The 14,217-nt window shown below is 45.2% G+C and overlaps 1 protein-coding gene across 2 annotated transcripts in view; it reads left to right on the top strand.

The window, feature by feature from the left end:
- Positions 1-13,962, top strand: part of ACSL3 (acyl-CoA synthetase long chain family member 3) — a 221,819-nt gene extending 207,857 nt beyond the window's left edge. For both annotated transcript variants that reach the window (XM_063915902.1, XM_063915903.1), the window contains exons 13-15: positions 11,586-11,700; positions 12,689-12,846; positions 13,056-13,962. In XM_063915902.1, coding sequence (XP_063771972.1) covers positions 11,586-11,700; positions 12,689-12,846; positions 13,056-13,213 — 431 coding nt within the window. In that variant the 3' untranslated portion in view covers positions 13,214-13,962. The remainder of the gene's footprint in view (positions 1-11,585; positions 11,701-12,688; positions 12,847-13,055) is intronic.
- Positions 13,963-14,217: the final 255 nt, after the last annotated feature.

Raw genomic sequence — 14,217 nt, 5'->3', positions numbered from 1 at the left:
CCATACAAGAACTTTTCAGAGGGACCTGTTGGACAAGTGGTCCGGATCGCATCTTCCGATGCATAGGCTGATAACCCTGTCTCCAAGGACCAGGGTATCTCTACTGTGGTGGCTGCAGAGTGCCCATCTTCAAGAGGGCCGCAGGTTCGGCATACAGGACTAGGTCCTAGTGACCATGGATTCCAGCCTTTGAGGCTGGGGGGCAGTCACACAGGGAAGAAACTTCCAGGGACTTTGGTCAAGTCAGGTTATTTCCCTACACATAAATATTCTGGACCTGAGGGCCATTTACAATGCCCTGAGGCCGGCAAGGCCTCTGCTTCAAAACCAGCCGGTACTGATCCAATCAGACAACATCACGGCAGTCGCCCATGTAAACCAACAGGGCGGCACAAGAAGCAGGATGGCGATGGCAGAAGCCACAAGGATTCTCCGATAGGCGGAAAATCATGTGTTAGCACTGTCAGCAGTGTTCATTCCCGGAGTGGACAACTGGGAAGCAGATCTTCTCAACAGACACGACCTCCACCCGGGAGAATGGGGACTTCCTCCAGAAGTCTTCCAATAGGATTGTACACCATTGGGAAAGGCCACAGGTGGACATGATGGCGTCCCGCCTCAACAAAAAGCTATAAAAGATATTGCACCAGGTCAAGGGACCCTCAGGCGATAGCTATGGACGCTCTGGTAACACCGTGGGTGTACCAGTCGGTTTATGTGTTCTCCCCTCTGCCTCTCATACCAAAGGTACTGAGAATAATAAGAAGGCGAGGAGTAAGAACGATACTCGTGGATGGCCAAGAAGAGCTTGGTACCCTGAACTTCAAGAATTTATATCAGAGGACCCATGGCCTCTGCCACTCAGACAGGACCTGCGGCAGCAGGGGCCCTGTCTGTTCCAAGACTTACCGCGGCTGCGTTTGACGGCATGGCGGTTGAACGCCGGATCCTGAAGGAAAAGGGCATTCCGGAGGAAGTCATTCCTACGCTTACTAAAGCCAGGAAAGAGGTTACAGCAACTCATTATCACCGCATATGGCGAAAATATGTTGCATGGTGTGAGGCCGAAAGGGCCCCAACAGAGGAATTTCAACTAGGTCGATTTCTGCATTTCCTGCAAGCAGGAGTGACTATGGGCCTTAGATTGGTTTCCATTAAGGTACAGATCTCGGCTCTGTCGATTTTCTTTCAAAAAGAACTAGCTTCAGTACCTGAAGTTCAGACATTTATAAAAGGAGTGCTGCATAGTCAGCCCCCTTTTGTGCCTCCTGTGGCACCTTGGGATCTCAACGTGGTGTTGAGTTTCTTAAAGTCACATTGGTTTGAGCCACTAAAAACCGTGGATCTGAAATATCTCACGTGGATGGTGGTCATGTTATTGGCCTTGGCTTCGGCCAGGCAAGTAACAGAATTGGCGGCTTTGTCATGTAAAAGCCCTTATCTGATTTTCCATATGGATAGGGCAGAATTGAGGACTCGTCCCCAGTTCTCCCTAAGGTGGTGTCAGCGTTTCACCTGAACCAGCCTATGGTGGTGCCTATGGCTACTAGGGACTTGGAGGACTCCAAGTTGTTAGACGTGGTCAGGGCCCTGAAAATATGTTTCCAGAACGGCTGGAGTCAGAAAATCTGACTCGCTGTTTATCCTATATGCACCCAACAAGCTGGGTGCTCCTGCTTCTACGCAGACTATTGCTCGTTGGATTTGTAGTACAATTCAGCTTGCACATTCTGTGGCAGGCCTGCCACAGCCAAAAATCTGTCAATGCCCAGTCCACAAGGAAGGTGGGCTCATCTTGGGCGGCTGCCCGAGGGGTCTCGGCTTTACAACTTTGCCGAGCTGCTACTTGGTCAGGGGCAAACACGTTTGCAAAATTATAAAAATTTGATACCCTGGCTGAGGAGGACCTGGAGTTCTCTCATTCGGTGTTGCAGAGTCATCCGCACTCTCCCGCCTGTTTGGGAGCTTTGGTATAATCCCCATGGTCCTTACGGAGTTCCCAGCATCCACTAGGACGTCAGAGAAAATAAGAATTTACTCACCGGTAATTCTATTTCTCGTAGTCCGTAGTGGATGCTGGGCGCCCATCCCAAGTGCGGTTTATCTGCAATACTTGTACATAGTTATTGTTAACTAAATCGGGTTATTGTTGAGCCATCTGTTGAGAGGCTCTATTGTTTCATACTGTTAACTGTGTTTCATATCACGAGTTGTACGGTGTGATTGGTGTGGCTGGTATGAGTCTTACCCGGGATTCAAAATCCTTCCTTATTGTGTACGCTCGTCAGGGCACAGTACCTAACTGAGGCTTGGAGGAGGGTCATAGTGGGAGGAGCCAGTGCACACCAGGTATTCTAAGATCTTTCTAGAGTGCCCAGCCTCCTTCGGAGCCCGCTATTCCCCATGGTCCTTACGGAGTTCCCAGCATCCACTACGGACTACGAGAAATAGAATTACCGGTGAGTAAATTCTTATTATTTTTTACAGTAATCACATTTAGTGCCACACTGCTACTGTACAGTATTGTCATGCAGAGCTCTGGTCATGGTGTGTCATATTGTGGTTAGCTATGATATCTTCTCAGATCCCTTCTAATAGACTAACCTTGTAAATGGTTCTCTTTTTTACTCGCAGAGAAAAACCCTACATAGACATAAGGGGGTACATGTAATAGTCTGCAAGCTGCCCTCTCTGTGGAAATTCTAGCGAGTCTGCCCATATGCAATCCCTGAAAAGGAAAATCAGGTTGCTTTTGACTTTTAAATGATTGGCGCTTTAAAAATATGTGCAGACTCGCCAGAATTAGCTCGCAGCATTACCCCCTAGACCTATTTAGGAATGTGTACTAAGGAAAGGACTGAATAAATTATATAGTTCCCAGGACAATGTAAAATTTTTGAGATAGATATATCTATCAAACAAATACTGTCCCTCTGCGCTAATTAAATGATATAAATAAGAGTTTAGAACAGGCTGCCTAATTCCACTAAGTTCCCTGTTAGGAGGAACTAAGTAAATGGAAATGTGTAACAATCTAAGAATTGGCGCCCAGGCGTCGTATCAACACCCAATAATTAATCAAGCCCTTTCAGGATTTCACAAATTTAACAGATCAAACATTAAAACATAATGATAACATGTTCCTTCATAAAATTTATTATAAAAACACAATGACTGTTTCAGTGTCCGTAATAACACAGAAATGATGTGGTGAGTTTCTCCCACAGTTGATACAATTCAGTCGTTATACTGCGGAAAAATGTAGGTGAATCTCTACAGTCTCCTCCTCCTTATTGTAGATTTGGAGGTTGCGTCATAAATACAGATAACCCAACGTGTTTCGTCTTGTTCCAAGACTTCATCAGGGGTAAATCTCAATTGATTGGTAAGTATGGTCAATGAATAGATAAAACAACGAGAAAAATCGTTCTTGAATGCTTGAAAAAGACCCGATACAACACTGGGACTTATGATGCGTAGTCAATCAAGCCTTGTAAGTCAAATACTTGTGTAATATTCAGATACCCAGGTACCGGGTTACTACTACTACTACTGTTCCACTGGAGGGTTCCATACCCATATGAATGTCTCCTATACCGGAGTATCTGAATATTACACTCAAAAATTTTTGAATACATTTTATGAAGGAACATGTTATCATTATGTTTTAATGTTTGATCTGTTACATTTTTGTGAAATCCTGTAAGGGCTGGATTAATTATTGGGTGTTGATACGACCCCTGGGTGCCAATTCTTCTATTGTTACACACACACACACACACACACACACACACACACACACACACACTTCAAATGTTATAGCGGGTCCCTGCACCCGCTCACTGACAGCTATTCAAGTGTTGCTGCCAACTGGTGCGCAAACCCTGGGGGTGGCAAGCTGAAATGAGCGAAAAAAATTACTCGCTTGAGCTCCCAAACAGGATTTTTCAATTTGCACCCATTCGTTGGGTTTTGCCTTTTTGCCTGGGTAAACCCGACCGATATGGGCACAATAACGGAGGACAATTGAATTTCTCTAACGTCCTAAGTGGATGCTGGGGACTCCGTAAGGACCATGGGGATTAGCGGCTCCGCAGGAGACTGGGCACAACTAAAGAAAGCTTTAGGACTACCTGGTGTGCACTGGCTCCTCCCACTAAGACCCTCCTCCAGACCTCAGTTAGATTTCTGTGCCCGGCCGAGCTGGATGCACACTAGGGGCTCTCCTGAGCTCCTAGAAAGAAAGTTTATTTTAGGTTTTTTATTTTACAGTGAGACCTGCTGGCAACAGGCTCACTGCATCGAGGGACTAAGGGGAGAAGAAGCGAACCTACCTGCTTGCAGCTAGCTTGGGCTTCTTAGGCTACTGGACACCATTAGCTCCAGAGGGATCGACCGCATGGAACTGGCCTTGGTGTTCGTTCCCGGAGCCGCGCCGCCGTCCCCCTTACAGAGCCAGAAGCAAGAAGAGGTCCGGAAAATCGGCGGCAGAAGACATCAGTCTTCACCAAGGTAGCGCACAGCACTGCAGCTGTGCGCCATTGCTCCTCATACACACTTCACACTCCGGTCACTGAGGGTGCAGGGCGCTGGGGGGGGGCGCCCTGAGCAGCAATAAAAACACCTTGGCTGGCAAATATATCACAATATATAGCCCCAGAGGCTATATATGTGATAAATACCCCTGCCAGAATCCATAAAAAAGCGGGAGAAAAGTCAGCGAAAAAGGGGCGGAGCTATCTCCCTCAGCACACTGGCGCCATTTTCTCTTCACAGTGCAGCTGGAAGACAGCTCCCCAGGCTCTCCCCTGTAGTGTGCAGGTTCAAAGGGTTAAAAAGAGTGGGGGGGCACTAAATTTAGGCGCAATATTGTATATACAAGCAGCTATTGGGAAAAATTCACTCAATATAGTGTTATTCCCTAAATTATATAGCGCTCTGGTGTGTGCTGGCATACTCTCTCTCGGTCTCCCCAAAGGACTTTGTGGGGTCCTGTCCTCAGTCAGAGCATCCCCTGTGCGTGTGCGGTGTGTCGGTACGGCTGTGTCGACATGTTGGATGAGGAAGGTTACGTAGAGGCGGAGCAGAGGCCGATAAATGGGATGTCGCCACCTGTGGGGCCGACACCAGAGTGGATGGATAGGTGGAAGGTATTAACCGACAGTGTCAACTCCTTACATAAAAGGCTGGATGACGTAACAGCTGTGGGACAGCCGGCTTCTCAGCCCGCGCCTGCCCAGGCGTCTCAAGGGCCATCAGGGGCTCAAACAACGCCGTTACCTCAGATGGCAGACACAGATGTCGACACAGAGTCTGACTCCAGTGTCGACGAGGTTGAGACATATACACAATCCACTAGGAACATCCGTTACATGATCTCGGCAATGAAAAATGTGTTACGCATTTTCTGACATGAACCCAAGTACCACATAAAAGGGGTTTTATTTTTGGGGAGAAAAAGCAGCCAGTGTTTTGTTCCCCCATCAGATGAATGAATGAAGTGTGTAAAGAAGCGTGGTTTCCCCCGATAAGAAACTGGTAATTTCTAAAAAGTTACTGATGGCGTACCCTTTCCCGCCAGAGGATAGGTCACGTTGGGAGATATCCCTTAGGGTGGATAAGGCGCTCACACATTGTCAAAAGGTGGTACTGCCGTCTTAGGATACGGCCACCTTGAAGGAACCTGCTGATAAAAAGCAGGAGGCGATCCTGAAGTCTGTATTTACACACTCAGGTTATATACTGAAACCTGCAATTGCCTCAGCATAAATAGTGCTGCTGCAGCGTGGTCTGATACCCTGTCAGATAATATTAATACGCTAAGACAGGGATAATATTTTGCTAACATTGAGCATATTTAAGACGTTGTCTTATATATAAAGGATGCACAGAGGGATATTTGCCGGCTGGCATCCAGAATTAATGCAATGTCCATTCTGCCAGGAGGGTATTAGAAACCCGGCAGTGGACAGGTGATGCTGCCTTTAAAAGGCACATGGAGATTCTGCCTTATAAGGGTGTGGAATTGTTTGGGGTTGGTCTCTGGGACCTCGTATCCACAGCAACAGCTGGGAAGAAAATTTTTTACCTCAGGTTTCCTCACAAAAGCCTAAGAAAGCACTGTATTTTCAGGTACAGTCCTTTCGGCTTCAGAAAAGCAAGTGGGTCAAAGGCGCTTCCTTTCTGCACAGAGACAAGGGAAGAAGGAAAAAGCTGCACCAGTCAGCCAGTTCCCAGGATCAAATATCTTCCCTCGCTTCCTCTGAGTCCACCGCATGACGCTGGGGCTCCACAGGTGGAGACAGGTGCGGTGGGGGCGCGTCTCGGGAACTGCAGGGACCAGTGGGCTTGCCCACAGGTGGATCCCTAGGTTCTGCAAGTAGTATCACAGGGATACAGGCTGGAGTTCGAGACGACTCCCCCTCGCCGTTGCCTCACATCAGCCTTGCCTGCTGCCCTCGGAGAAAGGTAGTACTGGCGGCAATTCACAAGCTGTACTTCCAGCAGGTGAATTCAAGGTACCCCTCCTTCAACAAGGCCGGGGTTACTATTCCAAAATGATTGTGGTACCGTCCGAAACCAGACGGTTCGGTGAGACCCATTCTAAAATTGAAATCCTTGAACACTTATATACGAAGGTTCAAGTTCAAAATGGAATCGCTCAGGGCGATTATTGCAAGCCTGGAAAATTTCAGGGTATCACTGGACATCAAGGATACTTACCTGCATGTCCCTATTTACCCTCTTCACCAGGTGTACCTCAAAATTGTGGTACAGGATTGTCATTACCAATTCCAGACGTTGCCGTTGGTCTGTCCCCGGCACCGAGGGTATTTACCAAGGTAATGGCCGAAGTACTTATCCCGTACTTGGACGATCTCCTTATAAAGGCGAGGTCCAGGGAGCAGTTGTTCGTCGGAGTAGCACTATCTTGGGAAGTGCTACAACAGCACGGCTGGATTCTGAATATTCCAAAGTTGCAGCTGGTTCCTACGACGCGTCTACTGTTCCTGGCTATGGTTCTGGACACAGAACAGGATAAAAAGGGTTTCTCCCGGAGGAGAAGTCCATGGAGTTGGCGTCTCTAGACGGAGACCTCCTAATACAAATACAGGTATCGGTGCATCAATGCACGCGAGCCTTGGGAAAGATGGTAGCTTCTTACGAAGAATTTCCATTCGCCAAGTCCCATGCTAGGATCTTCCAGTGGGATCTGTTGGGCAAGTGGTCCGGGTCTCATCCTCAGATGCATCGGCGGATAACCCTGTCTCCAAGGGCCAGGGTGTCGCTGTGGTGGTGACTGCAGAGTGCTCATCTTCTAGGGGGCCGCAGATTCGGCATACAGGACTGGGTCCTGGTGACCACGGATGCCAGCCTTCAAGGCTGGGGGGTAGTCACACAGGGAAGAAACTTCCAAGGCCTATGGGAAAGTCAGGAGACTTCCCTACACATAAATGTTCTGGAACTATGGGCCATTTACAATGCCCTAAGTCAGGCTAGACCCTGCTTCAACACCGGCCGGTGCTGATCCAGTCAGACAACATCACGGCGGTCGCTCATGTAAATCGACAGGGCGGCACAAGAAGCAGGATGGCGATGGCAGAAGCCACAAGGATTCTCCGATGGGCGGAAAATCATGTGTTAGCACTGTCAGCAGTGTTCATTCCCGGAGCGACCTCCACCCGGGAGAGTGGGGACTTCATCCAGAAGTCTTCCAAATGATTGTACACCGTGGGAAAAGGCCACAGGTGGACAGGATAGCGTCCCGCCTCAACAAAAAGCTACAAAGATATTGCGCCAGGTCAAGGGACCCTCAGGCGATAGCTGTGGACGCTCTGGTAACACCGTGGGTGTACCAGTCGGTGTATGTATTCCCTTCTCTGCCTCTCATACCCAGGGTAATGAGATTAATAAGAAGGAGAGGAGTAAGAACTATACTCATTGTTTCGTGTGGCCAAGAAGAGCTTGGTACCCAGAACTCCAAGAAATGATCTCAGAGGACCCATGGCCTCTGCCGCTCAGACAAGACCTGCTGCAGCAGGGGCCCTGTCTGTTCCAAGATTTACTGCGGCTGCGTTTGACGGCATGGCGGTTGAACGCCGGATCATGAAGGAAAAGGGCATTCCGGAGGAAGTTATCCCTACGCTATTTAAAGCTAGGAAAGAAGTGAACGCAAACCATTATCACCGCATATGGCGGAAATATGTTGCGTGCTGTGAGGCCAGGAAGGCCCCAAAGGAGGAATTTCAGCTAGGTCGATTTCTGCACTTCCTACAGTCAGGGGTGACTATGGGCCTAAAATTGGGTTCCATTAAGGTCCAGATTTCGGCTCTATCGATTTTCTTACAAAATAAAACTGTCTTCACTGCCTGAAGTTCAGACTTTGTTAAGGGAGTGCTGCATAGTCAGCCCCCGTTTGTGCCTCCAGTGGCACCGTGGGATCTCAACGTAGTGTTGGATTTCCTGAAGTCGCATTGAGTTGAGCCACTTAAATCCGTGGAGCTACAATACCTCACGTGGAAAGTGGTCATGCTGTGGGCCTTGGCGTCGGCCAGGCGTGTATCAGAATTGGCGGCTTTGTCAAAAGCCCTTATCTGTATTTTATATGGATAAGGCGGAATTGAGGACTCGTTCCCAATTCCTTCCTAAGGTGGTAGCAGTTTTTCATGTGAACCAACCTATTGTGGTGCCTGCGGCTACTTGGGACTTGGAGGATTCCAAGTTTCTGGACGTAGTCAGGGCCCTGAAAAGTATATGTTTCCAGGACGGCTGGAGTCAGGAAAACTGACTCGCTATTTATCCTGTATGCACCCAACAAGCTGGGTGCTCCTGCTTCTAAGCAGACTATTGCTCGCTGGATCTGTAGCACGATTCAACTTGCACATTCTGCGGCTGGACTGCCGCACCCTAAATCTGTGAAAGCCCATTCCACGAGGAAAGTGGGCTCTTCTTGGGCGGCTGCCCGAGGGGTCTCGGCTTTACAAATTTGCCGAGCTGTTACTTGGTCGGGTTCAAACACTCTTGCAAGAGTCTACAAGTTTGATACCCTGGCTGAGGAGGACCTAGAGTTTGCTCATTCGGTGCTGCAGAGTCATCCGCACTCTCCCGCCCGTTTGGGAGCTTTGGTATAATCCCCATGGTCCTTACGGAGTCCCCAGCATCCACTTAGGACGTTAGAGAAAATAAGATTTTACTCACCGGTAAATCTATTTCTCGTAGTCCGTAGTGGATGCTGGGCGCCCATCCCAAGTGCGGATTGTCTGCAATACTTGTATATAGTTATTGCCTAACTAAAGGGTTATTGTTGAGCCATCTGTTGAGAGGCTCAGTTGTTATCATACTGTTAACTGGGTATAGTATCACGAGTTATACGGTGTGATTGGTGTGGCTGGTATGAGTCTTACCCGGGATTCAAAATCCTTCCTTATTGTGTCAGCTCTTCCGGGCACAGTATCCTAACTGAGGTCTGGAGGAGGGTCTTAGTGGGAGGAGCCAGTGCACACCAGGTAGTCCTAAAGCTTTCTTTAGTTGTGCCCAGTCTCCTGCGGAGCCGCTAATCCCCATGGTCCTTACGGAGTCCCCAGCATCCACTACGGACTACGAGAAATAGATTTACCGGTGAGTAAAATCTTATCTCCTCGCAATCTCCCATCACTTTAGACAGGAGATCAGGTGGTGAACAATTGAATTTCCCCCATTGTGGAAAAAAGCATGTATACTGCTCAGTAAAGTTACATAAAGTCGCAGTGCATAGTCCCTGCTATACAATAGAGGCATGCTGTTTCTTCATCTTTCCACACTGGAGTTATAGATTTGAAATATTTATAATTTATAATTTCTGAATAGAGCTGGGATGAGGTCAGTAATGATAGTACATTATTCTTACTGTGGGGGTGGTAGTGCTTGGAACAGTGAGAGTCAACTTCTAGCAGTGAAACCCGAGTTGTGCACCCAAATGCAGAGCTAGACTGTTTTTTTGGGGGGGATGTTTTGGAAAGTTGCTTATTTCTGCTGCTTATAATTATGCGGGCTGATACGGAGTCTGATGGATCACTTTGTACGGACGCTAATAGGGAGCTTTAGAATACAGTACATGCACAGATACAAATTTACCTGCTTTAGCATATGTCTGTCCTATTGAATCTGAACTTGGCCAGAACACTCTCCTTGAAATAGGCTTTGGGAACTGGGTAGCGACATAGCGGTTTTATCTTGTTGGCGTGTCACGGGCATGTAGGTAGAGTTGCGTGCTGTTCTGAGTCGTGTATACGGAGAAGGGAAGCTTGTTTCAGCATGGGACTGGTGGAAGCGCCTATACTAATCACTTGCAGCTGTTGACTGAAAAACAGTGAGCTCGCTTGGAGCCGCCTAGATCCTAGAATTAGTGTATGTCAATAAATCGGGCTTCTGCGGCATCCAGCAAAAACAGCCACTTTGCGTCCCACTCAGAATGAGCCAGTTTGTGTGTAATGTTTACACTTACGTCTGCATCACGCTAGCGATGTGTGCTTGATTTCCATTTAGTTATCAGTACTCTGTGACCGGAGGCAGAGAGGAGAAAGATGTAAGAATTGATTTAATACTCTGCACAGCTGAATAAAGAACCCAGGTGACAGGCGGCTGTTATTACTTTGTGAATAACAGAATGGGAATTGACTCCCCGATCATTGAGCTCCTGATTTTCTTTTTGCTTATTAATTAAAGAAAACGGTTAATACATAGAATGTATAGACATTTACTTAGCGGTGTTCTTTTGTTTTTGTTTATTTATACTAATTCAATCATATAAGTTACATTACGCATCAAAACTGCTGTATGTTTTGTGTTTACACCCATTTTCTAATATACATTTCTACTATATATTGAGTATTGTACGCCGCTTTAATAGTGTTTTATAAACATTTTTTGTTTTACTCAAAAAAGTGATTTTCTCTCATTTTTAGCATGAAAAGTATAAATCCAAATAGATAAATGTCGCTATATACAGTGATGTGTTAAGGTACCGATTTCCAGTTCTGTTTCATTGCCTGTTAACAGCTCTTAGGTGTTCCAGTAGTCTGTGCACTACTATAGATACCAATAAAATTGTTCCTGCAATTTAGTATTTCCTTAGTGCTCTGTATATTGTAGCCGCTCTGTGTAATTCATAGGCCGCCCCAGTCACTACTAACAGAGCCGTCCATTTAACACATTGACCCGGAGTGTTTAAGCTCTTGAACTTCTCTATTGTGTAGCTGTAGAGGGAGTACGAGTATGTACCTGAGAATACGCAGTGGAGGCTGCCATACTGTGGCCAATCCACCCAAGGCACTGGTAGCCTGTGTTAACATGAGTAGGCTCTGTCTCCTATGTAGTTTTCATTCTGCCATATTTAAGTCCTGCATATCTGAACATCTTGTAGCATACATCACCATGAAGCTTTGCTGCATAAAGCCTTTACAAGAGCAACTTATCGGGGTCTCGTGTTTAAAGTGGCGTTCTTAACATGTTCTGTGGCTGTAGACACTTGTAACGACATATAGTGGCTTACAGAGACAGTGCTGGTAGAAGTATATTTCACACATACATATTCATTTGTCTTCTAGACAGGAAGAAGGACCTGGTGAAGCTCCAAGCAGGAGAATATGTATCACTTGGGAAAGTGGAGGCTGCACTGAAGAATCTCCCCATCGTGGACAACATCTGTGCATATGCAAACAGGTGAGGCAGCGAGAACTATGGGTCTTGTGTAGCCCTGAGCGACTCTCTGATGGGGAGGCAATGTGGGTTGTGGCTGATTGATGATTAGCACGTCTTTATTTTATTTCTTAATACAGGGGAAGTATGGTATTACAGTGTGCATTACTTTTTTTGTGTACTGTATATTTCTGTGCACGAAAAGAGGAAAATCGTTCCAACATCTCCCAGTACATCATTGTATCATTAGAGATAGTGACTGCGTAGCAAAGAAGGGAAGATGTTCTCTGATCATAAACTATTACAGAACGTTAATGTTCTATCTGCTGTAACTGCTGTGTGGGACAAGTGACTGAACAATTGAGAAAACCTAGAATGTTTGTATTATTATATTCTACTATTTATAAGGTACCACATCAAAATTGCATAGTATACAGTAAGTCTCACCTTTTTAAACGTGTGTGTATAGAGAGATTTCTTTTATTACAGATGACATAATTATATAGAGACCACTGAAGGAGAGGGCCCTGCTCACAGTAACTTACATATTAATCAATTGGCTAACTACAAAATGGCTACCATACTGGTGACATACCCTAAAATGTTTCCCCCCAACTCCCATATCATATGTGTAGACACTGGATTAAGATTTCCTTACTTCTTTCCATTTTATAATGGTGTTTTCACACTTATGGACCACCCTGTGTATTTGTTTGGCCAATAACATCAAAGACTGCTGAACCCTATGTTGAGTAATGATTAGAATGGCGTTATGCAGCTGCTATAAATGCCTTGAGTTGTGCTATGTTGGATAGTCTTGTTGTTTAAAATGAAGATAATGTTATTCATTCAACTGTATCTTATAATTGTAACATGTAATTCATTACAAACTGCACTAATAGAAATTGTAGTATCCTAGTGCTTGTATTGGCACATACATATATTTACATGCTAATTTATGCATGTATACATGCTATTCATTTGTAAACCTGAAATATTGCATCCATTACAGCGACCAGTCATATGTGATTGGCTTTGTTGTGCCAAACCAGAAGGAGTTATTAAAGCTGGCTGAGAAAAGGGGAACACAAGGAAGCTTTGAGTCTCTGTGCAATAATTCCATAATGGAGAAGGAAGTGCTTAGAGTATTGGTAGAATCTCCTGCTGCAGGTAAGTAGTGTTAAGTATTCACCAAAGAGTACTTACAGGTAGCAGATAGAAATGGATAAATAGGTCATTGAGATACCACATACCACCTGTATGTGTCATCGCATTGACTCCAATGTCTGGAACTGTACAGGGGGGAGTGGTGCTATTCTTCCATATTGTCTTCTCATTTCTTTTTCTTTTTTTTTTTTTTTTTTTTTCAATTCTTTCAGCCACCCTTGAGAAGTTTGAGGTCCCTGCAAAGCTCCGCCTTGTTGCTGAGCCTTGGACTCCTGAGACAGGATTGGTGACCGATGCCTTTAAACTAAAACGCAAGGAGCTGAAAAGTCATTACCAGGAAGATATTGAGAGGATGTACGGGGGAAAATAAAGCCCAAGAGCCATTTTGTTCCCTTTGCTGTTACAGCAACGGTTACTTGTGAACCTGACTGCGGCAGATAGTAGAGTCAGCCTGCAGCTAGGACCTGGGATCAATGGAAAAGCTTGAATATGTCCTACACGAGTATTGTTACTATACCAGAGAAACAAATGTTAAAGGAAAAAAAATACTAGAATTAAAGTTTTTGTCTGCTGGTAGAACCCAATATTTAAAACTAATAAGAGATCTGATTTTCCTCTAGTCAGCCAGGCCGTGCAATTGGAATGTATAGTTTTTTGTAACTCATGAGTTAAAGCAGCATATGACTATGACATATGGAAATCTACTGGCTTGTTCACACTATGTATAGACTTGTTTTAATACAATGCACAGAAATTTAGTCTGGATTTGTAAACATTTTATTTTTTATTTTATTTTTTTATTATTTTTTTTTAGATGAAACCATATTACATGCGTTTCTTAGGACATCCGTGATTCCCAATTGCAATATTGCTTTTCATAATGATCAGCATATGTGTAATTTTGACTAAATAGGCTTCTATTTCACTTGATCATATTGGCATTGACTGTATTGTTAATGAATTAAGTACCTTTTTTTTTTAAAAAAAAAACATTTTTATCAACCAATAGTGTGTCCTTACACACAGGAAATACAACCCATTACTATAGAATATATTCAAAATTATTAATGCATTTAATGTGCATTTGGATTTTAATTAAATGCAAATTCAGTGCTCATCTTTACGATCTTCAAGAGCATTGTTGTGAAACTATTTTTAATACACTAATCTGTGTGCAAAAGCACATTTACAATGGAGCAGTGTGAATGAGCGCTACAAGATTGTAATACGCTATGCGGGGCTTTATCAGCATATATAATACATGAACCCATCCTGTCACATAAACACACTGTCACAGCATACGTGTTGCACACCGTATGTGTGTGTGTGTGCTTGTGTATATATGGGTTTGTAATGTGATTTGTTATGTATAAA

This window comes from Pseudophryne corroboree, chromosome 4 (assembly GCF_028390025.1).
Source record: "Pseudophryne corroboree isolate aPseCor3 chromosome 4, aPseCor3.hap2, whole genome shotgun sequence".
Taxonomy (NCBI): Eukaryota; Metazoa; Chordata; class Amphibia; order Anura; family Myobatrachidae; genus Pseudophryne; species Pseudophryne corroboree.
The sequence above is the reverse complement of the archived record's forward strand: the minus strand, read 5'-3'. Positions and strand labels throughout refer to the sequence as shown.